We start from the raw sequence: 24340 nt of genomic DNA on the forward strand, positions 1-24340 counted from the left end.
CCGTCCCCCTCTCGGTTTCTCCCTCCCTGTCCCTGCTGCTCGGTCCCTCCCCCTCCTTCTCCCATTCGGTGCTGTCACACTCAGCCTCTTCACGCTCTCCCCACTCAAACTCTTTCTCTACCTCTTTCTGTATGCTGTAAGTGCAGTCTCTCCTCTCTCTCTTTCTCTCTTCCTCTCTCCCTCCCTCTCTCTGTCTCTGGGTAAGAGTGCTGCCTGTGTTTTAGCAGAGCAATGGGAGACACTCATTCATGGCAACTTGAAATTCCTCTCCACCAGTAAAAATCCCATGGGCCCTTGTTATTGGCTGATATAAAATCAATAATTACTATCGCAAGGGATCACAAGCTTTTTCAAGTCAATGACCCCTGAATAAATCCACATGAGGTCAGTCACCCCCATGTGTGACATTTTGGGACATTTGTGTGCTGCAGGAAAGAAGTTAGCTATTTTCAGGTTTCATATGATGCGATGATTCACATTTAAAGGGAAAATCCACCCTAAAACACCAATATTTTGTTGTTTGGTGATATATTTTTATTATTCCTGTGGTTAACTGGGAAAACACAGATGACGTGATGTAATGTCAAGATATTTCCAGTGCAGCTACAATGGAGTAAACAAAGGATTTTGGTGTCAGTCCCTCAAAATCAAAAAGCAAGGGCTTCTTTCTAGACTTTTAACCATTTCCATAGAGGGGGCAGACATACCAGTTTCTCCACCTACAGTAGCTTCAATAGACCAGAATGCACTGCAGCTACAAGATGTTGTGTTTTGAGTAAGAGACACGACTCTTTCTTTTTCTTGTCTGAATTTTTTTTTTCTCCACCTACACGTATAACCTTCGGCTAAATACAAGTACACGCCCCTACTCTGGGGGTTGTCGAAAGGCATTCTGGGAAACGCAGGAAATCCCTAACTGAAGTAGAAGTAGGCGAGGGAGGCTGAGGGAAAGTGGGTTCACCAAAAAAAGTAAATTACAACACCTCATCACAAAATAACTCCTGGAACACTCACAGATCGATGATATATAACAGTGTAAAAGTATCAGAGGGTGGATTTTTTTCTTTAATTAAATGTGTGAATCGCATTTCTGCTTTCCTTTAAAAAGTTACCAACACAAGCATTTTTTTTTTTAACTCAAAGCAAAGTAAAGCACAGATTGATAAGTGTGGGTGCAGGTGGGTGTGCAGTTGGTGGTCCGACAACAGTTGCAGGCGATACCATCTCCCAGGTGTGGAGCTGACTGTTGCTCAGCATGAGCACTGGGCACCAGATGGCCGTAGCCTGCCCACTGCCCAAGGCCCACTTATCTGCAACACTGTGTGTGTGTGTGTGTCTGCATGCAAGTTCTCTGCACTGACTATATTGCACTGACTAAAGAGATATGCCAGTAATCACGACAAACTGAGCTATTTTGATCATGACAATAAAAGTGTGTTACATCTTTGACCTGATGTGAGACTGAGAGTACCTGCCTGCTGTGGGCTTTCGCAGGTGTAGGAAACATAAAGCACTAAGAATTTGACAGAAAATCGGTGGCATTCAGGTTGCGCAGGGGATAACTTTGACTTTTTATCCATGTTACAGCAACCCAACTATGAAATTGTGTTCCAGCAGAAACAGAAGATCTCATTGTCATTCTTGAATACACTGCAGTCCCTCAAGTGTTTGGATGTGCGCTCTGAGGTCGCTGACAAGAAGAGTTTTGGCTAAGCCTCGGTAATTCAATTTCTGACAGAATAGCTACAGCAGTGTCTCCCTAAATGTGCCTTGATTAATAGTGGAGCTATCTACTTTGTTATCTACTAAGTTCTATTGCTTGTATATCTACAGGGGAAAGATGCTGTGAAATATCTCTACTGGATCGGCCAAACCACCCACACTAATGGGAGATAATGAGTGTGTGTGTTTTTGTGATGGATAGTGAACATGTTTTGAAATGTTTTAGAATCCTTAACCAACCCCAATCTGGCTCCAAAACTGCTGCTGAGAGACAAATGGATAGACAGACAGAGAAGATACAGACAGACAGATGAACAGATAGACAAGAGAAACAACAGCATCGATGAACAGACTAACTGCTATTTAAAATTTGCAACCTCCCGGCTGAGTTTATTTTAAATGTGGACATTATATAGACAAAGAAAAAAAGAAGAAGAGTTTCCTGTAATGGTCCAAATACTGAGTGCCACCACTGTCCTCTGATGTTCAATGAGAAACAAATGAGCTGACTTTGCAAAGCAGGCCGCATGAAAAGGCCGTGAAGTGAGAGTTTGCCTTTGATCCAGTTCCTTTACTGGCAGTGAGCCTTCCAGTCTTGGCTTTTCTCAGACAGACCGGCCCAGTGAGGGAGATACACTCCTGTTTCAGAAGCAGTCAGGCTGCGGATCATAACTGGGTTCTTTTGATTGTCAATAGTGCCAAAATCATACACAATTCACATTATCAGTATCGCTGAGAGCCACTCACAAATACAGTAAGTGTCTAATAGCATCAGGGAAAACAATGTCATTGTTAAGTGTATGGTGCACTTAATAATGCACCATTGTCCTTCAGATGAGTGCATCCAATCACACTGAGATGAGTGTGTTGCTGGTTTACCCACTCTGGTAGATGTTTCCATAGTAACCAAGGCTGTCTTTTAATGAAGCGCTAATCCAGCTGGGGACTGACACACAGAGACAATATGGCCACTGGCATTTGAGGATATCAGGACAGCACTGTGTGTATGTGTAGGTGTAGGGGTGTGTGTGTGTGTGTGTGTGTGTGTGTGTAATCAATCAGATTATCAGAACATGAGACAGGACAGTCGAAACTTTCACTGCGAGGCATTTATGTCAGAGTTATTTTAAAAGCTGTCTGGCATCTTGCCTCTATAAATCTGTCATGCAGTAATAGAAATAAATGGAACGAGACTGCCCGAAAAAAAAAAAAGGAAAATATATATCATCTGTTTTACAGAGACCACAAATGAAGAACCATTGACTTCCTAAAGAGGAACAGCAGAGTGAATATTTTAAGGCAAAGTGCAACATTTCTGTAAGGCAAGCTGCACTAGTCGGCCCGCTACCCTCTACCTTGTGCCAAAAATAAGTCTTTGCTATTCTTAGTAAAGGGCAGTTTTGTGTAGTAGATTTCCAACATGCATTTATTTATTTATATATTTATTTTTGGTGTGCCTTGGGATAAGCAAGCCTCTTGCTCACATGCAAATGCAGAAATGAGGAGTATTATTTCACCTCAAAATTGAAAAATTGTTCGTTTAAAATGGTTTAAAATGGTTTAAAAGAATGAATAATATCACTGAAAAAGGCGTCATATGATGAAAGTGGATTGTGAAAGAAACAACCTTTCTTCCAGAGGCAGACAAGGCTGACACCACAGTGTCAGTTTAATTTCAAACCACACTTTTATTCAGTTCCTTTTCACCAAATGTTTCTTTTTCAACACTTACACACATACAGACACATGCTGCTGAGTGCAATATGCATGCCTGCCCATGCACCCACCTACGCACCCATACATATACTGTACATATACAGTACATGTATATGCGCTCTCTCTCTCTCTCTCTCTCTCTCTCTCTCTCTCTCCTTCTCTCTCTCTCTCTCTCTCTCTCTCTCTCTCCCTCACACAGACACACACACACACACACACACACACACATACACCAGCCCCCAGTAGTAGAGTAAAAGTGAAGTTACCACAGATCTATTTAACAGATGCCTGATATCCTACAGTTTGGAGCCAGAGGAATTACATTAGCTCTCTCCCAGTCTGGGAGCGGTAATCATACTGTGTCAAATCAGTATCTACTGTGTGTGCCGGAGCTCGCCACATTTCCTCTTTTTGAGGAGACAGAGAGACTACACCGCTGCACTGACCTTGACTGTTTAATGCTAGAGTTTTGACTGGCACAAAGCTTTTTATTAACGCTTATTCTAAAGACGCACAGCAAATTTCTCAGCGTTAATAAGTATTGATTTTGCAGTGATGATTACTTGGAGTTGACAAGTGTTAATTGGAGAGTTGTTTGTCCATGAGCTGGTATGGCTCTGGGGCAGCTGTTCAAAACTATCAAAGGTGTTAAATTAATTCTGATGGGTGTGGATTGATATAAAGACTGGCATAGTGTTAATTTTTACACTCTCAGGAGGTAAATTAATTGATTTTGCAGTGTATGACTATGCGATTTATGTGGCCTTTTCCTCATCGCATGTCTCTATTTGCTGGCACCCCAGATAAATAGATAGGCAGACAGATAGATAGATAGATAGATAGATGGATAGATAGACAGATAGATCGATAGTTTGTGTATGTGTATGTGTGTGTGTGTGTGTGTGTGTGTGTGTGTGTTCATGTGTCAGTAGCTGATACTGTTGCTGATAGGAGGCAACAGCGTTGGTGCTTCAGCTTTAACGGGAAATGTGATAATTAAGGCATCGTTTCAGCCTGAAGTTGACAAGCGGAGGGACAGATTACAGAAGATGTTAACTGCAGTGACTTGCTTCAAAGCTGAATTTGATACGGATAATGCACGGCCAGTATATTGAGTTACACCTTTTATCGTCAGCTCTGTTGATCCAGAAAGACCATTCACTAAAAAAGAAAATTCTGCTGCAAATATCATCTTTGTTGACTTTCTCAAAACAAGCGAAAACTTGACAGGTGAGATGATTACACTTGTTTTCAATTACGTTAAAACATGTAGCAATGTATTGATATAGTACTTAAATAATGTTAATTCAATAGTATTTTTGAAACAAGGGTTAGGGTCATTGTGAAATGATCTCAGCCCCCAGTCACTTGTTTTGAGAAAAGTAAGATTTGAAGACTCAATGCAACATAATATGACTTGATAAGAGTGACATGTTTGGCAGTGTAAAAACACCAGAGCGTTCCTATTGGACAGGCTGTTGTGAGTGGCAGGTCGGCTGTCAGCCTGTGCTGTCAGAGGCGGGAGGTGCTGCTCATCTGATAGACTCCTTCTGGCGATGGAGCAGAGAATCCAAATATAGACATTTTAACCCCTAACCTGAACCCCATCTCTGACCCTGACCTTTGCCCCACTGTTTTGAACAATAAAGGCCCAACTGAGGTGTTATCACTGGCTGTTCAGCCTTTATCAATCCCTACAACAACCTGGCTTTGTTTGAGCGGTTATCACTTTCACTTTAACAACAGAGATAGATTGACAAGCAAAGAGTCGCCTTAAGGACTTCTGGGCTCTGCAGACACAAACTCTGGCAGAAGAACAGCAGGTGGTTTATGGGAGGAGCTCAGCAGCAACTGATTAATTTGATTTTCTGTTTGATAATTATCATTATTTCCCTGTTTAGAGCCCCTTTGCATGACTGCTTTTGCTCTTAACTTTCATTAATGACATTAAGCTTTCCAGAGAGAGGAATAGAGAGGGATAGTGAGAGAAAAAGAGATTATGGAGACCGACATTAGGATTATTGCACTTGTCTTAGCTATGAATTTACCCTACAAAGACGTCTAATAAAGTCCAGTCCGAGCTACTGCAGCACATGATAGTCTTACTGGTGGTGATATGACTTCCATCCTGGTGGAAGACAAGGATGAGATTGAGATCAATGAGAATATAGTGATGCATCTCCTTTATCTCATGCAGGATACCTTCAAGGAACAGCTTGTGGCACAAAACACACACACACACACAAGCCCATAAACATGCACATACACACACACACACACACACAAATGAAATGCTTTATGTGAAAGTAAATTAGAATTGACATAAGATTCAATAATACCACCGAGAGCCTCAGCATGGTTTAAAGACATGGATACTAAAAGCATCTGCCGCATGGCCTGGCTGTCTATTACTGCAGAGCCTGAAGAGGGTACACACACACACACACACACACACACACACAAACACACACAGACATATGAGGGTCATGCTGAGGTGGCGAGGTAGTCTGTTACAGTCATCGATTACCCAGCTCTTTTTTTTTTTCTGACCAACACTCATCTCATCTCAAGCTGTCAGTGGAATCAGCACAGCCAGATCCCAGGTGGTGTGTGTCGGAGAAATCGAGATTGAGACTCCTTTCGTTACACTGATTGACATTTCACTCTCTTGCGTCACTGGTAGACAGCTGATGGCTGAAAATCCTCGGAGGAACTGCACTGCACAGCACACACAAAAACGTATCTATGTACGCTTTCTCACTCTATCTCTCTCTGATTCTCTTAATTTCTCTCTCACTCTCTCTCTCTCTTTCCCTCTCTCTCTCTCTCTCTCACTCACACACACACACACACACACACACACACACACACACACACAGACACATTGAAATAAACATATGTTTGCAATAAGAGCCCCACGGTCTTTGCAGCTTAAGCCTGTGAGCGGTCGAGGTGGTGTTTAGAGAGCGGAAGCAATGCAAATTGAAGCATCTGTGTGTGAAAAGTATTGCCATGTTTGCCCAGAGGCATTTTGTTGCAGCTGAAATCAGACATAATGAACAGATTGCTCGCTTTATTTAGTCTGTGGTGAGGATAACTGATCGTATCTCTGTGTTATGTGTTGCAGTGCCCTCTCTTGACCACCACTTGCAATGACAAAATGAGGAGAAAAGGAGCGTGATAGAGTTTTTTTTCACTCTCTCTGTAACCTGAATGCATGAATGTATTGTTCCTGATCCAGCTCCATTTATTCTAGCTTTTCAAAGTTGGAATTTATACTGAATGTACAAAATATTACGGACACTTTCTCTTTTCATGAAGTAAACTGATCAGGTGAATCCTGGTAAAAGCCATTATCCCTTATTGATTTCCCTTATTAAATCTATACCAATCACAAAGGAAGAGATGTAGATGCAGACAAGTTAGAGAAGGATTTTTAAACTTTGAGACAACTGAGGTATGGATTGTGCAAAAGGTGCTGCAGCTCAATATCAGGAAGACATCCCTAATTAATAGTGTATGTGATTGCATTCACAAAAATTAGAAAACATAAACAAAAGATCACAACAACATGACACAATAATTTAAATTTACTTAAGTCTTAGCATATCTAAATGTACATTTCACATCATACACAGTTCAAGTAGAAATGTGATTTGATACATACCATAATAGACAATTTAGCTTTGTACAGCATGAGATAATACAAGTGGAGATAATACACATAGTCATCCTATACAGTACATATAGCCGATATTCATGTAAATATTCTGTATATATGTATATGTGTAAATAAAGTCAGAGTCTCAAAGTCTTTGACAACTTCCTCTTTGTCTGGGTAGGAATGTCATGGTGAGATGCGTCGCCTCTTGCTCGTGCTCCACAGGCTGCTGTGACAGGTTGTTGGTCTGTGAGAGGCGGTCCAGTGTCAAGCCCTTATGGGGACACACAGAGTACCGGGACAGCAGCGTCACCAGGATGGATTTCATCATCACCATGGCGATGTGCTTGCCAACGCAGGAGCGAGGGCCCGAACCAAACGGCTGGAAGTAACGCCGGGGAACCTAGGGAAGGAGGAAATAAGAAAGAGACAGCAAGTTAGAAACTGTTTTATTCACTTTAAATTCTTTGAACTTATACTCCCAGTGTTGCAGATAGAAATCCCCTTACGTTTTTTTCAAAGTTGCCCAGACTGAACTCGTTGGCTTTGAGGAAGAAGTCTGTCCGGTGCATGCGTCCGACGTTCAGAATGATATTTGTCCCCTTCGGCACCCTGTAGCCGTCTATGATGTCATCAGATAGGGCTCGGCGCATGGTGAAGTCCACCACAGGATGGAAGCGCAGGGATTCGTTGATGAAGCTCTCCAGCACCCGCAACTTCTGAAGGTCCGAGTTCTGAAGCTCCCTCTCACCTACAGAGAGGCAGTCAGATATCTTTACTGCCGCATCAGCCAAAGAATTTTTATCACAAACTTCACCTTTTACATGTACAATATTCCATTTTACATTATTCAATATTTGCACCTTTGAAGCTCAGACTTTATGAGTCCGGTTCCCTGATGACAACTACTTACACTGCAAAAAACTCCATCTTAACAAGTAATTTAGTCCAAAAATTGCAATTTTCTTAAAGTAAGTTAAAAAATCTGCCAAGGGAGTTAGATAATTTCATTTGTTTCGAATGCAAATCAACTTGTTTCAAGAATTTTGTAGAATCAAGTGTCATTTTCTTGATAGTAGTGCAGTGATCTGCCTTATTCTGACTTTCAAGTTTCAAGATATTGACACTAATTTCTAGAAAATTCCTGAAACAAGTGAAACTGCATTGGAAACAAGTGGAGTTATCTCACCTCACTGGCAGAATCTTTTTAATCTACACTATATTTTATTCACGTCTGTGTTTTTTTAGTCTGCAGTCTCCCAGGTCCTCACCTATGACCGTGTCGATCTCCTGCAGAAGCTGCAGCTCCACGTCTGGGTTCTGTTTGAGAAGCAACAGCATGAAGAAGAGACTGATGGACAGAGTGTCTGGGGCTGCGATCACCATCTCCAACACACACTGCCTCACATTATCAGCAGACAGTTCGCCATGGTTCTGAAAACACACACAGACACACACACATACATTAACACGTTGACAGGCTTCAATTGGCAGAATCCAGCGAAAAAGTGCATTCGAGTATTTCTTGAATGGGGGTGGAGGAAGAGCTCAAAGGGCTTGAAGAATAGATAAAAGAAAAACGAAAATGTCCTTTCCTTTGAACTGGAAGGACTATTGGAATTAGAAATGACTATTGGGAATGGCAGGGATTCGAAACTCAGACTGACCTGTGCAAATATGAGGTCAGCAGTGAAGTTGATGTAGTCCAGTTTATCTGCCTGCTGCACATCTCTCCTCTTCTGTTCTATCAGGCTCTCTATGGCATCCTGCAGCTCCTGGCTGCAACATAACAGTTAGATATATACCGCTTTGTTATAATTAACAAAGAAAGAGATGCTAATTGACAAAAGGTTGGAGGAGGGGTTACGTATCATGAAGATGAATCATATGATTGATAAACTGACTCACGCTGCTGTCTTGTGCCTCTGGTGAATCCAGTCAAACTTGAAGTAGATGTCTGGTTTGATCAGCACAGTCTGCCATGTGTCAAAATACTTCTGGATCTTCAGCATCAGCTCCTTCTCTGGAAACAACAGAGAAAAGAATGATTAAAGACAAATGTCTCAAGACTATAGTGAAGTAGTGAGATACAGTATATCCCTAGTGTCTTAGGCTGGTTCTTCAACATCCAACCTGAGCAAATATATTTGAATATGGCATCAAATATTTGACCTCCCACATGAGTGACTGGTCTATCTTGCCAGACACTTCAATAGACAGACAACAGGCTCAAAAATGGATCCAGAGTTGAATTAAGCAAGAGCCAAATATTAGTATTCAATATATACGGCTCCTACCCACCATTGAAAGGTACTCCCAGGAAGAGTCTGTTGGAGATATCCACCACAGTGCAGCGCAGCAGACTGAGGACATCCACCTGATCTAAACTGTCACCTGCTGCTCCGTCTGGGTTTCGTTCCCTCAGGCTGTCCAGGTGTGTCTGTGTGGAGGAAGTACATACTTCCAATGTTTGCTGCAACCCTGGACCTGTCAGGGCTGACACAGAAAATCAACAGGTTTTGTTTGATTATGGTTGGTCAGGTATTATTCCCCAAATGAGTAACCAGACAAATCAATAAGCTGGGTCTTTAGAAAACAGGTCACAAGTGTGAGTTAAAATATTACCTTTGGCGAAATAGGTGCGTATCTTCTTCCACAGAGTGACGTTGCTGTTGAATATGATGCCTCTCTCATTCATACCGATACAGCTGAGTCCCAGCTGGCTCCCAAAACGTGAGCTGTAATGTCCGTGCCTCAGGACATGGTTCACTGCTGATGACCTTATAGTGGAAAATAATGATGATATTGCAGATTAGCATTTTACTGATTAACTGACTATTTGGTAGCTTCACTGACATTTTACAGGGAGAACCAACCTGCTGAGTATGAGGGTCTCCTCTCCATTGATCCAGACTCTGACTATGTCTCCGTACTTGTTGTTGTAGTAGTTGCTGGCTGTGCCTATGCCAGTCCAAATGAACCTCAGATATGACAGCAGTGGCCCCACACCCAGACAGAAGGAAGGGCCTGTCATGGAAAATGACAAAAATGTAATCCAACTAATGCCAATTTCATGTTGATGTTTAAGTAATCAACAGCACAAATAAAGAGACACTCTACTATACTAGATAAGCCAGTGACAATCCTGAATTGCAGTTATGCATAAGCATTGAAGATACTTATCCAACAGATCTGCATAGCAAGGTGATGTGACTGACCTGGTACAGTTGTCTTGTCTGTGTGGCTCCAGGCAACCAGGAGCAGAAAGAGGATTAGTATAAAAGTACTAGTTGCCATGGAGACACCCTCTGACCTGACTGCCGTGGCGTTCTGTGACCCGGAGACCAGCAGGTCAACCATTACAGCGTCCAAATGTACAGGAGTCATTGATCGTTCACAGGGAGAGATCAGATCCATGAGAACACAGATTCAAAACAACCAGCACACACCAGTGTCTGGTCCAACAGATGTGAGCTGTCTTAACACCCAGGTCTTCTTTTTATAGGCGGTCGGAGCTAGTTACAAGCCAGGTCGGGGTAGTGCAAAAGTCACAACAAAAAGGAAATTGTAAACAATGTACTTGTAACCTTGAGGCTTGGATTTTTGCCAGTGCCCTTGAGCGTACGCTGGAGTCACTTCAATGGGTACATTTTGTATTACAGTCCCATGTTGAAGTGAGCTCCTATCATGGGTGACCTTTGACTCTTTGTCTCTGGTGATGAGAAGCAGATTCTCCTGTCGTCCTTTAAACATCAAAAGTAGTAGAGAGGCTTTGCCTTGCTTCATAGTTTCCAACTTGGTTGGAAAGCCCACAGGAGAGCACCTGCATTCGCTGGAGGGGAATAGCTGTATTGTTATTATTACAGCTTTATCTCCCTGGCCAAACGGATATTAAATTCTCTGGGAGTCACTGAATAACATCAAGACCTCAGTTTTCTCTCTTCTGCATCTATCCAGAGGGCTGTGTCATATGATTGAATGCTGTACTGGAAACCTCAGAAGTCCAGTCAATGTTCACTGTTTCTATGAAATTTTATTATTTAGAGCTCTTGTTAAAATCTTTTGAAATAGCTCATTTTGTTTTTAAGGATTGTAAAGAACCTATTTGTGATTCCTCCCAGATCCCAGATCCCTCCACCAGACCACCAGCAGATGGGGAAGCAGAGCTGTGAGACACAGGGACAAAGCCCAGTGATAACCAGAGCTGTAGAGTTACTGCAACATCAACTCACCAAGTTATGGGCAAAAAATGATAAAAATCAAACGGATGGCTACTATCACAGTACAACTCTAATAGCAGCTCTTCGTTCTACTAGATGGTCCTTTCTATCTTTTCTGTTCGCTTTGGTTTGCCAAATCTCATCAGCTCATCACCTTACTTACTCATCTGCTGTGTCATTGTCAACATATCTGTGTGTGACTAGTTTGCGACAGGCACTTTTGTGTTACTTGTCAACATAACATGCATCAATAACAGCATATATTGTGTCAATAAAGAGTATGGTGTTTGTAATATGTTGTGTTAAAAAGTAGCATGAATCAGTGTTGTCCCAAACTAGATATTCAGTACATTGTAAGAGTGTTTTCCCTGTTAAACACTTGCCATATAGCCTCACATGCATCCTTTTCCTTTCCTATGCACCCCACTGTTGCATATTATTGCTTTTGGTGAACTTTGCTAAATCTCATACCTCTCCTAACTTATAAGACTCAATCACTCCCAGTGCTTTTTTGCAATTTGTGACAAAGCCGGAGTTGTTTGGGGAGGGGTGCCTTTGTACCATTTAATCTGTATAATGAACTCTGTGAATTCACTCACCGCCTACACTCTGGCCCAAGAATGTGCACCGTTCAAATGGCTGTCTGTGTGCTGAGGCGCTGCCTCGATAACGCTGTTCTGTATGATGACTGAGATCTAGATTCTTCTGCATGATTAAGCAGAGACTGCCTCAGTCACAGCGCCGGGCCTCTCTCCTGTTCCCACTCCAACCGGCTGAGTTCCTCCAGAAAATAGATGTTAATGTAACCTTGTCTCTGCGCTCTGTGTTGTGGTCAACCGCATCTTTGTCTCCCCCGCATAGTTAAACGTAGGGAGTAGGGCAGAACTGATCACACAAGCACTGCAGATGGTTGTTGATTAATGTAAGATTTTTAAGACCTTAAGACGAAAAGTAGCAAGTAGTACTTTTAAGGATAAATAATAATAATAGTAATAATAATAAACTTTATTTCTATAGCATCTTTAAAAACAAATGTTACAAAGTGTTTTTTCATATAATAGAAAATAGAAAATAAATACAAAATAAAACAGATAAATGCCGATAAAACAAGCAAATAAAACAACAAAAAAACTATTAGCAAAGTGATTTACATAGAAAAAAAATAAAAAATAAACAATACAAAAATTCTTCACATTTTTGCTTGTATTTGATAGCACACAGTAGAAAGAGACAAAGATTGGGAGAGAGAGAGAGAGGGGTACAGAATGCAACAACGGTCCTAGGCTGGATTTGAACCCCTTTTTTTTTTACCCTTGGGCAAATGTATTTACCATTGAAATGTCATGGATTATGCAACTGTAAAGTCAGGGACAAGAGGTGTCATGTGCTGGGGGAGATGAGTGCCTCTCCATCCATCCTCTTATCCCATAACACTATCTGTAACCCTAACCCCTTTTCTCGATTATCTGCTGGCTGGGTGCCCGTTTACTTTGAAACTGTTGAAACTTCACTGGTGACATAACACTGTTTAATGTGCACAATGAGACTTCTCCGAGCGACTGGGTCCCAGAGACGAGGTGGGTGGGGAGTCAGAGATTGTAGGGAGACATAGCAGGTCTCCCGGCAGCTAGACGGACCTCTGCACTGCGGTAGGAGGACAGGTAAGACTCCTGTCCCAGCGGCTGCACCTCAGGAACGAAGAGACAGAGCCAGAAAAAGGTATAGCAAGAGACTGAGGTCTAGTGAGATAAACCTATAAAGAATTTGGCTAGAGTGGGGATGTCAACCAATTTACATCACACACTTTAGTTTCATGATTCACAAATTAGTTTCATGTTTCAGCTGCTGCACGGATATTACATCATCATGCACAAATAGAAGGACATCTTTTGATTAGGATCCTTGCACTGTACTCGCCTATCTATGTAGACATAATGCTATGAATCAGAAGTCAACATAAGGGATTTGCTCTCCTCGGGGTTCGTTCTCAACTCTTTTGGAGATGCGGACTGAGCTCAGAGTGCGGAGGATGGAGGAGTACAAAGGGAATGACCTCCATGCTCTGAAGACTGTATATGTACAGTACATATCTACTGTAGCAATTCAAGCTGTCCAATAATTGCAGATGTCTGCCAGTGACCTACAGCCTCAGGGGCTCAGGCTCCGACTGTAACAGCAATGTTGCCCTGATGGAAGACATGTTTACTCTCTCTGTGTGTGTGTGTGTGTGTGTTTACAAGGTATGTGGGGCATAACATGGCTCCAGGAGTATGTATATGTAAGCTACATTAATCCACCACTGCTTCTTATCATCAGATAGGCCAATTAGCTGACTCATTACAACATGTTTGTTAATAAGGTAACTAGTGCAATTACATGAAGTGGGCCAGTTACACTCCATCTTAGTTGCAAAAGGTTGCAGCACACTGGCCAACTCTTCTCTACAGTGAGGAATACTTCAGATGCCTGTAGCAGAAAATGTCATTTTTTTTAATTTTCCCTCCGGTGACCTGTCATTTCTCTGGTGAAATGTCACTTTCCTGGCCCAAATCAGAGCAATGGAAATGGGTCATTGTTGCAGTTGGTGGATGGGAGCTGTGAGGTTGTGGCAAGGTCCAGCGCCTGGGGAGAAATGAGCGGAGGATACCCGAGTTCCTGGAAGAGAGAGAGCCGGGGAAGAGAGGGCATGAACTAACTCTGTGAAAACTCCATGGCTCTCCAGTTAGTCGATGGTCGAGATGGTAATGCGTGTTGAAGTACAATTTAAAAAGTGCTCCCTTAAATCCAAGATTCCATTTGTGACATTGCTTTGGCTAGCAGTTGTAGCCATAAATGAATTAGAAGAAATAAAATGTATAGAATTTACATTATGAAAACAGAACCTCTACTGAGATAGAAATGTTGTAGGATAGTGTTATGTTACACTTCAACAACAGCAACATCATATTATATCTTACATATTAATGGATGAGACTATGCCTTATTATATCACATAAATTTTACATAAAAATCTCAAGAATTTCGAAACTAATGTATTTGTCTCTGCAAGTCATGTCTACAAGAGTCAATATCTACGTATGTATTAGATAAAAACTGTTCATCATCTTAAAAACATTGCATAGTAACATATCACATATAGTAAGTATCTATAAGCAAAAAACTCATACGATACAGTATATATTTTTTCTCACCAGTGTTTAGGATGATAAGGAAAGAATGAAGCATTTTAATATCATCAGATAGCTTTATAGGGTTTTTCATCATTTTTAAGAAGATCTGAATATGGGGGATTAAACTGAATGCTTTATTAAAGGATTGTTTTATTTTATTATTTTTATTTAAATCAAACCTGTAGAGTGAAGCATATTAGTAAACATCATGGACTGGAGGCCCAGTAGGGATCATGTGAACAAAGTGACATTTGAAAATGCAAAAACAGAAAAAATCAAATGACCAGTTGGTCTGTCTGGTGTTATGCATGCACGTGTGACGTGTGTATATGTGTGTACATGCATGCATGCATACATGCATCCATGTGTGCATGTGTGTGTGTGTGTGTGTGGTACGTGTGTGTGTATGTGTGTGATGTCAGTCTGCCCACGGCACAGCAGTAGAATGGGTTGTGCTGAATATAAATCAGGTGACTGAACAGGCGGGGGGGTTCTTCCCAGACAAGCCCAGAGGATTGTGTAATGCCCACTCCTACATTACTGGTTTGCATGTACACACACACATACACACACATATACACGCATACACACAACCCCTACTCCATTTGGCACACAACACAACAAGGACTGTATTTACCAGTCTGCCCTCAGATAGACCACCCGTGCCGACGTCCACATCAAGAGTGGAGCAGAGACACAGAATCAGCGACTGGACTCTATTTGGAGCTTTCAAATAATCTGGACAGGACCTTGAATCTCAGCAAAGGACTTCCTTCCTATTGGATTAACTTGGCTTTAGTTGGTTTGGTTTGCTTTTGGTTGTTGGCAGCATCCTGGGCACTAAGATCTTAAAGTTGGCATTCCTCTGTCCTGCTGGACTCTGATCTGCTGGACTTTTGTCCCAACCCAGACTAAGAGGATATCCACTGCTGTACTTGAATTATAATACTGCTCCGTTCCCTTGTGTATGCAGAAGCTGGTGGGTGATCCTCAGAGAAGAGGAGGACCGGGGGTAACCATGTGGATCCCAACCCCCAGCATGACTCTCCCTCAGCGCCTGGTGCTGTACGGGACTTGTGTAGTGGCGCTGATGAACTCTGTGGGCCTTCTGGTGCTCCTAGTCCAGCAGAACCAGCAACGGGTTCGGCTGGAGCAGACGGAGGCGAGGCTGGCGGAGGTGGAGCAGAGCTCGGTGGTGGAGTTCCTCCAGGAGGTGCCCAGAGGAGGAGCGGGGATGCGGGCGAGCAGGGGGGAGCAGCACCAGCACGAGTACCAGTACCAGTACTCCAGGAACAAGAGGAGTCAGGAACTGGAGAGGGAGCTGGAGAAGGAGCTGAGGCAGGAGCTGAGAGAGCTGGACCAGGAAGAGGGACAGGAGACCAGCCAGGAGGTGGGAGAGGAGCGGGGCAAGAAGATCAGGCATGAGCTGAAGCACAAGCACAGGCACACCCAGGGCTACCACAAGACAGAGGTGCAGGACGACATGATGATGATGATGACTTACTCCATGGTGCCGGTGAGACACAGATCAATAGATAGATAGATAGATAGATAGATAGATAGATAGAGAGAGATTTGTGTGCAGGGGTGGAGGCATGATGTGAATGCATTAATCTGTAACATATTTTTGCCTTCAGTTTCTTTCTGTGGTGTCTTGAATTATTGGGTGAGTGAAAATGTCTGAACTGTTTTTGTCAAGTCCAAAAAAAAAACAGAAAATGTCTCAGGTATGTCTCTCAGAGTAATTTGCACACTATAAAGGTAAAAAACAAACAAAAAGAGGCCAGCTGTCTTGAATTATTTCCCATAATGTGATGCATCAGATTTAACTTTGATTTAACTTTGGGATTTGCTCTTTCCCTTTAGATCAAGTTGTTGATTGATATTTGCAACAGCACTAAGGGAGTCTGCATAGCTGGTACGTCTCACCTAAACACTGTGTATCCTTTATGATCACATCCACAGTAACACTATTTATCCTCTAACTCGCTTGTGTGTTCTGTTGCAGGACCCCCAGGACCCCCAGGACCCCCCGGTGAGTGGATGCTGAATTCTGGATCCAAATTTAAAAATCTTGATCTTTCTAAAATCTTGTCTCTTTTGTGGTTTAGTGACCCGTATATCTTTGTTCAAAGTGTTCTCCACACGGCCCACGGTTATGAGTTTTTCTGTGTTTGTGTAGGTTCGCCCGGTCTGGATGGCATGCCCGGCCACAATGGGACTGATGGCATCCCGGGACTCAATGGACTGCCTGGGGAAGACGGAAAAAGAGGAAAAAGAGGTAAGGAAAGAGGGGGGTCAGTCAGCTCTATTCTGTCTTTACTCACCATCCATTTATATTAGAGCCTTGGGCAACGGAGGCCATTTTAGTGAAGAACTGTTGGCACAATGTAACAGTCAAAGGGTTGAGTGTAACCTCAGGGTCAAAATACCAAAATACCAAACACACGCAGTCACTCATACAAGCACACACACATGCATTAAGAGACACACACACACACACACACGCAGTATACCAACACACCAACTCGACAAGAATTTCCCGATCTATCCACACAAGAAGTGTGTCATAATGACGGCAGATTTTATTCACAGTGGGTGCTTCCTGTAATTCAGAAATCACTGAAGCAAAGGTTGAAACAGCTGCCTTTCTCTCACATTCTCCGCTAATATTATTCATGACTGTGGTTTCGGGCTTCGGCTGAATGGGCCGGAAAACTCTCTCCCAGTATTCTCCCACTTCACTGTGTTCTCCTCCATGGCAGATGGCATGATTCACCAGGAAGTCAATGGAATGATTCATGGTTCTCACAATAGGCTAAGTGTATTGCGTTTATGAATGCAATCTTGAAAGCATTTTGATAATTTTCCACCCACCGGGCCGCCAGGTGAGAGAGGAGAACCAGGCGAGAGGGGAGAGCCAGGAGAGCCAGGAGAGCCAGGTCCTCCAGGAGAAAAGGCACAGCCGTCCAATGACGTCATTCTAGAGGGCAAGTAGAGTGTCACACTCACAGCTTGGTTTCACTTGAGCCATTTGAATTAAACAGGGGTGGAAAGATTAAAGACTAAAACATCTTACTCAAGTAGAAGTATTGTTAAGTTGCTGATATTTTACTCAAGTAGAAGTAAAAGTACTGGTGTAAATAAACCCTAATGAAGGCCTCTGTGGCCGCAACGTGTAGGTCACCAGCCATGTTCTAGCCCAATTTAATAAAGACTCTGATAATTACTTTATCTACTTGAGTGCCTTGGACCTCCTTTTTTATTTTTGAAGACTCCAATCCCTGTCACCAAAGAGCACCAGTGGAAGATACCAGAGACACTTAAGTAGCGCTCCTCTTCTCCTTCTGTACTGGTGTAAATGTCTACTTAATTAAAAGTAAGAAGTAGCTCATTTAAAATGTACTTTTTAGAAAAGAGAACGTTATTACAATTAGAAAATAAATGCAATAAACAGTAAAGCCAGATGATTCTCTTCTTTGCTGACTGACTGTTCACTGCAAAGGATCCACAATTTAGTTTACAATTGTCCAGTTTCTGATGCTTATGGAGAGCCACACAATCTGTTCTCTGTAATGAATGTGATTCAAAATGTAACTAAGTACAATAGCCTACTTCAGTAAAAATGTACTTAAGTAAAAGTAAAATTACTGACTTTAAAAAATACTCAAAAAAGTACAAGTACATAAAAAAATAAATGTAAATGTAATTAGTTACTTCCACCCTTAACCAGTGTAGGATATGGCTCATAAAATTCCCAAACCTGGGAAATGTGATGTCACAATAAAGATACTGTCTCTATCAAGAGGTTTGGTCATACAAAAATAGAAGTAATCGGTCAATACCAGGGTATATAGAACATTATGTTATCTCAGACTATGAGATATTGTCCTCTGTTCTCCACACAGGCCCTCCAGGTCCTCCCGGTCCTCCAGGAGTCCCTGGGCCCATGGGCCCCCCTGGACCCCCGGGCCCCCAGGGGCCTGCCAGGAACAGGAGCCAGAGAGCCCACCTGCATGCTGCTCAGACCCTGGGTGAGATGCCTTTACTGACTCCACCACCCTGATGCTAGCCCTTGGGTTTTGTTAACGCCATGGTCCCATTTATGATGCTTCACCCTTTTTCACACAGCCCTTTAAAACTCTTTATTAGCAACCATAAAAAAATAGATTCTCACCTCATGCTGTGTTACACCTGTTAAACAACATAATTCCTAATCATTATCACAATAACAAGATTGAGCATTGCACCATGTTGTGGCTGCATGCGAGAAAAGAAAAGGTTCTCATAACTAACAGGTGTAATGTTTTGCTTGGAAGTTGTGGTTCTCGTGGGGGGGGGGGGGGGGCTGGTGTATTTGTCTGAGAAGTAGGGTGAGATGGGGATGGGACAACAGCTGGAGCTTTGCAGGTGTGTGTTTGTGTGTGTGTTGCCATCTTCTTGATACTCTTAGTTGATATCTGGTTGCAAAACTAAACTCCTGAACTCTGAATTGGAACACAGATGTCCTCAGTTTGAATAAAACACCTACCTGTCGCTAAAATTATTCTTTTGTGTTCTGATCGCTAGTGTGGAGAATGTCATGAAGCCTTATGGCAATCTGATAAAAGAAACCATATTTATGACAGCAAAAAGTTTTAAATTGGTCAGATTTTACTGTAACACAACAACAGAGCTACAGTTCTGGTACGGTAGATGTTATTATCTTTAAATAGTTATCTACCAATTATATTTTACTAGTAATTCAGCACTGTGACACATGACATCATCAAACTCTTTCAGCACTGATACACGCTATTCCAAATGATGAAACCTCGTCTGCAAAGGAGGCTGGGAAACTACGAGAGATGCCGGCTAAGAAGAATGGTATGTACTTTCGGAGATTTTCCTCATAGATTTGGATGGTCAGTTGTGGTTGTGTGATAGAGAAGCGTGCTGCTGAGCCTGTTGTTATCTCGTCTGCCCCTCAGACTGCCTGATCAAGTCCCTGATCAACCCCAGGAATGTGACCAAGATGGAGAGCACATTTGGCACGTGGATGAAAGACACCGCTCGGCTGAACGATGAGCGCATATGGGTGGCAGAACACTTCTCTGGTAGGTTGGCCACAGAGGACAGATGGTGAAAACCCAGCATGGACACTGATAATGCAGTCACAGGTTATTTAGTCAAGATGTGCCATCAATCTTTGTGTTCCACACCAAGGTCGCTGGTTTCAGTGTGACAGAGATACTGGGGACATAAGACTGTAGGACCTTAAAAAAGCCCTATAAATACCTGATTTTTTCAGCCCCCTGCAGCTTGGCTCACCTCGACAGCACTCCCACCATCTAAAACTTTGTTTCAGAGTTATAATGAATCATTGCCTCTCTCCTCTCCAGGTCGTGTGGTGAAGGAGTATAAAAGCATCGCCTCCTTCCAGAACAGCAGCAGTGACATTGTGGATGTCAGGAAGTTTTATCAGGGCTGCGGCCACACTGTTCACAATGGCTCCTTCTACTATCATATTGCTGGCACCTCCACCATTGCCAGGTAAAGGATCACTTTCACAGTGTGTGATGCAAAGTTAGATGCTTTGCTGTTGTTTCCATTCGTGTGAATTAATGACATGATCAAGTTATCCCACTAGGCTAAGAACCTGATTCCTTTGTGTTCACAGATTTGACCTGCGGTCCAAGAGGCTTCACACTCTCGCTATAGACAACGCTTTGTACCACAACCTCTCCTACCTGCTCCACAACTCCAAGACCTACTTCAAACTGGCGGCAGATGAGAATGGCCTGTGGCTGATCTTTGCCTCCAGTGTGGATGAGAGCGTCATGGTCGCCCAGCTGGACCAGAAGACCTTCTCCGTCACCTCCTATATTAACACCACATACCCCCGCACCAAGGCCGGCAACGCCTTCATCGCCTGCGGGGTTCTGTATGTCACCGACACCAAGGACACTAGAGTCACCTTCGCCTTCGACCTGCTGAAGGGCAAACCCGTCAACGTAACCTTTGACCTGAGGTCACCAGGCGGGGTGCTGGCCATGCTCTCCTACAGCCCCAAGGACAGACACCTGTATGTATGGGACCACAGCTACGTCCGGCTGTATGTGGTCCACTTCATCTCTGATGACTGAGCACCTCAGCCTCTACACTCTATCTGATCATGAAAGACCAGTACTCAGCACTCAGATATGGATATTACATACTGTCAACTGCTTTTATTCTGTATCGCTGCTGTCATGTGAAAACCTCATAACATTACATTTTTCTCTATGGTTTTAATAAAGTAGAAAAAAGTCTGCACATCTAAAAAACGTACTACAGGTGCTGGATCAAAACATTTTAGACAGAGAGAAAGAGGTAAAATCAGTGCACTGTATTGATAGCTCTTACCTCTTTCTCTCTATGGGTTGAGACAAACTCTATCACCTAAAACCCTTTCAAACCCCAGTGGATAATCTCAAAAACACATGATGGTAAAGCCAAAGACCAAGGCCATTTTTTTTAGTTCCTGAAGAGATGATGTTTTGGAGATAAGAGGTTTTCATTTGACAGCAGCGATATGCCAATCAGTGCAGAGGGAAGTGCCTTTCCGAAGGCTTAAGGTCCTGCTGACTACTGAATATTCACTCATATCTGTGTAAACTGGTCATGTTCAGGTTTTCCCTGTCAGTATTCAAGGACTCAACCATCAGCTAAAGCTGTAATCAGTTCATATAGATCACAATATCATTAAATGGAGGAAATCAAGATCTTACTCAATAATTATTGTTACGGTGTCAAAAGTAAACATTAGTGCTGTATTTATATCCTATTCCTATTGTACATGTGAGGTTATGGACCAACTAACAGTGTGAAAAGGTTTTGTTATCATTTTGTAGTTATCAATCACTTGTATGATATATATGTTGTACTCATAACTTGACTTTCAAGGTCGCCTGTTTTGTAAATTATTCTCTTTGTCCCTGTATTTGCATGTTAATTATCTGAAATGCATTTTTATATGGACATACTGTATGTTTCAGTACAATTTCTGATACCCCCTTATATTTTGTACATATATACAGTCTACATGCCTTTCTGGTGAAGCAGCATGGTCCTTGGTCACTGCTAATTATTACTATTGACAGAAAAGAAAAGAAAAAAAAAAACAGCGTAAAATCACCCCAATGAAATAAAAAGAATTTATTCACTTTACAAAGGTAAAACTCTGACCGTGGTAGAATAGCCTGTTCTCTCAAACACCTCCAGACTCAAGTGCCCTAGTGTCTTCCCATGTAGTTGGCTTCATATTTGCATTAGATACACACACACATACACACAGCAGACGCCAGTAGGACCATTGGTAAAACACTTAAGATACATACAGTACACATAGTGGGCAGAAAGAGGGAGAGAAACACAAATCTCTTTAATAAATACCATACATACACTTAACAAAAGTTACAACTAATCCAGCTGGTATGATACAAACCAAAAATAAAGAAAACGCTTTCATGTTTGTACAAGCTGTTGTGGTATTTCATATATATATATATATTTATATAATTTATATATTAAAACTATTTCAAACTTTTTACTACTAGGCCAAATAAAGCCAGACATTCATTTGTATATAACAGTTTCTTCTTCAATAACCTATTTATTTGAAATAAACTTTTATAGTGTCTCCAGATTTTGAGTGCAAATATCTATTCCTTATGGATGAAACAGTAAAAACAACTAGCGAGGTAACACACACTTACATACAGTATACCATGTTGCACTATCTTCCAGTCAGATACAGTAAAACCCCTTACATTCCTAACATAAAAGGCAATAAGTTAAACATAAATATCAATAGTTTTACAAAGGAATTGTGGACCAAACAAACAAACACAAACATATAAATAATTTAAATAATAAAATAAAAAAAGAAAACAATATCTTGTGCAAAACCAGAAGTGAACCTTTGTGTTTCTGCTCAGGGTGGGTGGGCGTTTAGGTTTGGACCAGACAGATGGAGACATTGAAACCACAGTCACAGGAGTAAAACACATCATCTTCCAAACAGGAATGTTCTAGCAGTGAGTCTGCCACACAAACAGGCATTTGAGGGCAGGTGGGCGGGCAGGCGTACAGATGGCAGACACAGCAGAGTGAGCACACACTCGAGGACCGGAAACCAGGCCGGGTCGAGCCCCCAAACCAGGAGAGGCCGGAGTGTGTGACTGGGCAGCCAGTGAAACAGGGGGGTCACTATAGGAGCAATGCGCCATCAACTCTTCCATAAGGGCAGAGAAAAGCCGGGGGAAGGGGCAGGGGGGCAAAACCAGTGAAACAAAATGCAGATTCCAACAACTTGATTCACACCGGAAACCACTGACTTAATAACAAACCACAGTGCTGGTTAAAGTAGATGCTAAGAGATTTTCAGCTGTGGGCACAAAATGACGACAGTTACACACTTTTAAAATTTTTGCTTGAGCACTTTTACAGAGCACTATCAATAGACCTGTGATTGCACCGCGTAACGAGAACAGGACATGCATAGCTTCCCTATGGACACACTCTACGAGTAGAGATTCTTCAATAAAATTACAATAAATCTAGCTTTAAAATCAAGTATGATACCTTTTGCTTGTAACTCTTTGCTTTCAGCCTTTGGGAAAAAGAAAAAAATATTCGCAGCTCCGTTTATCACTCTGGATATGATTTACGTTAACAGTAAACCCATGGAACAGTGCACACTCTGAAAGCTGCCAAAAGCATGGTGATCTCTTGACTACTTGACTTCCCCCGTCAATTAAAACCATTGATGTCTAGCGAGTGTTACATATGTCTTAGTGTTTTCTCTCTGTCTCTTTCCTCTTCGGACCCTTAGCAGTGGAAGTAGGCGTTACAGGACGTCGAAGATGCTGTTGGGTATGTTGTAGCGGTCGGGGAGGACTCTCATCTTCAGGGTGCCGTCCGCTCCGCAGGTGAAGATGCGGTTACCGGGCCGGGTCTCCACCTGCATGACGCCGGCGCCGATGTTGCGGAAGATGGACTGCTTGGCGTGCTCGTTGCTAAAAGAGTGCATGAGCCCGTGACCTGCTAGCTTCCACACCTGGAGCGAGAGAAAAGGGAAAGAAGGGTTAGTGAGAGGTGGATTTTTGTTTTTTCAAAAGCAGAGTGAGCAGCCTACTCATCTTGATTATTTTGAAACTTTGTCAAGGTGTTGTAAATATAACTTTGTACAAAACAAGTCTGTTCTTTATTGAGCAGTAACTAATTGATACAGGCACTTGAACTGCATAATGTCCTGCCATAATCATCATAATATATTAAACATAACCTGAGGTCATTATTTAAGCTAATTAATGCATTAATTAGCAAATATTTCTATGTCAACATACTTGTCTTCACATAACATGTGGGTGGTATTAATATGAACAGGCACTCTGCAAACCCTTTGCTAAAGCATTAAGGAGTTATACTAGTTTCAAGAAAATCACTTTTTCCTCATTAAAATGCAAAATTATGCAGGAAGGTGCTCTGAAATCTAATCAGATCATATACTCTATAGGGAGAACTGTAATGTAAGTATGAGGTATGAGACAGAGAGACAGACACTACCATGATGATATAATGTCCTGTATACCATATACCATGGTGGCAGGAGATAAAAACAAGTAGCTATTGTATTATTGTGAAGATGTAACTTTAAAATTAGTTAATATATAAACTATTGGAGTCCACCTGGTAACCCTAAAGTGCTGTGGTAACACAGTGTTATTGTAACTGAGAGAATCACTTAAAATATTTAATTCATGCATTGACTTAGTCTATTTTCTAAGTGGCTAATTTGTGGCTAAGTATAGTGGCTAATGTTACCGCTT

At 42.1% G+C, this 24340-nt stretch overlaps 3 protein-coding genes across 3 annotated transcripts in view; 1 reads left to right on the forward strand and 2 right to left on the reverse strand.

Annotated features, from left to right (window-relative positions):
* Window positions 1-7244: 7244 nt before the first annotated feature.
* Window positions 7245-10516, reverse strand: cyp19a1a (cytochrome P450, family 19, subfamily A, polypeptide 1a). Its single transcript, XM_071528738.1, has 9 exons — window positions 10318-10516; window positions 9976-10126; window positions 9725-9879; window positions 9401-9595; window positions 9008-9122; window positions 8767-8878; window positions 8371-8533; window positions 7609-7850; window positions 7245-7502 (listed from the first exon to the last, which is right to left on the reverse strand). Exons 1-9 carry the CDS (start codon window positions 10514-10516, stop codon window positions 7245-7247), a joined length of 1590 nt encoding a protein of 529 aa, XP_071384839.1.
* A 4940-nt stretch (window positions 10517-15456) lies between these two features.
* Window positions 15457-20621, forward strand: gldn (gliomedin). Its single transcript, XM_071528673.1, has 10 exons — window positions 15457-16005; window positions 16356-16407; window positions 16507-16524; window positions 16672-16770; window positions 17378-17479; window positions 18398-18523; window positions 19272-19355; window positions 19460-19585; window positions 19871-20021; window positions 20149-20621. Exons 1-10 carry the CDS (start codon window positions 15457-15459, stop codon window positions 20612-20614), a joined length of 1773 nt encoding a protein of 590 aa, XP_071384774.1. The 3' UTR covers window positions 20615-20621.
* Window positions 20622-23337: 2716 nt separating this feature from the next.
* Window positions 23338-24340, reverse strand: part of dmxl2 (Dmx-like 2) — a 40211-nt gene continuing 39208 nt past the window's right edge. The window contains exon 55 of the mRNA XM_071528660.1: window positions 23338-23568. Coding sequence (XP_071384761.1) covers window positions 23359-23568 — 210 coding nt within the window. The 3' untranslated portion in view covers window positions 23338-23358. The remainder of the gene's footprint in view (window positions 23569-24340) is intronic.

This window comes from Centroberyx affinis, unplaced genomic scaffold, assembly GCF_046629955.1.
Source record: "Centroberyx affinis isolate AG114_WGS23_722 - 3 ecotype Tasmania unplaced genomic scaffold, CSIRO-AGI_Caff_v1 ptg000122l_1, whole genome shotgun sequence".
Classification (NCBI taxonomy): Eukaryota; Metazoa; Chordata; class Actinopteri; order Beryciformes; family Berycidae; genus Centroberyx; species Centroberyx affinis.

Coding starts and splice junctions, on each gene's coding strand:
- cyp19a1a (XM_071528738.1), bottom strand. CDS start 10,516: ATGGATCTGATCTCTCCCTGTGAACGATCAATGACTCCTGTACATTTG. Junction 9,880..9,975: donor GAGACCCTCATACTCAGCAG/GTTGGTTCTCCC, acceptor TTCCACTATAAG/GTCATCAGCAGTGAACCATG. Junction 8,879..9,007: donor CAGAGGCACAAGACAGCAGC/GTGAGTCAGTTT, acceptor GTTATGTTGCAG/CCAGGAGCTGCAGGATGCCA.
- gldn (XM_071528673.1), top strand. CDS start 15,457: ATGCAGAAGCTGGTGGGTGATCCTCAGAGAAGAGGAGGACCGGGGGTA. Junction 16,006..16,355: donor TGACTTACTCCATGGTGCCG/GTGAGACACAGA, acceptor CTTTCCCTTTAG/ATCAAGTTGTTGATTGATAT. Junction 17,480..18,397: donor CAATGACGTCATTCTAGAGG/GCAAGTAGAGTG, acceptor TTCTCCACACAG/GCCCTCCAGGTCCTCCCGGT.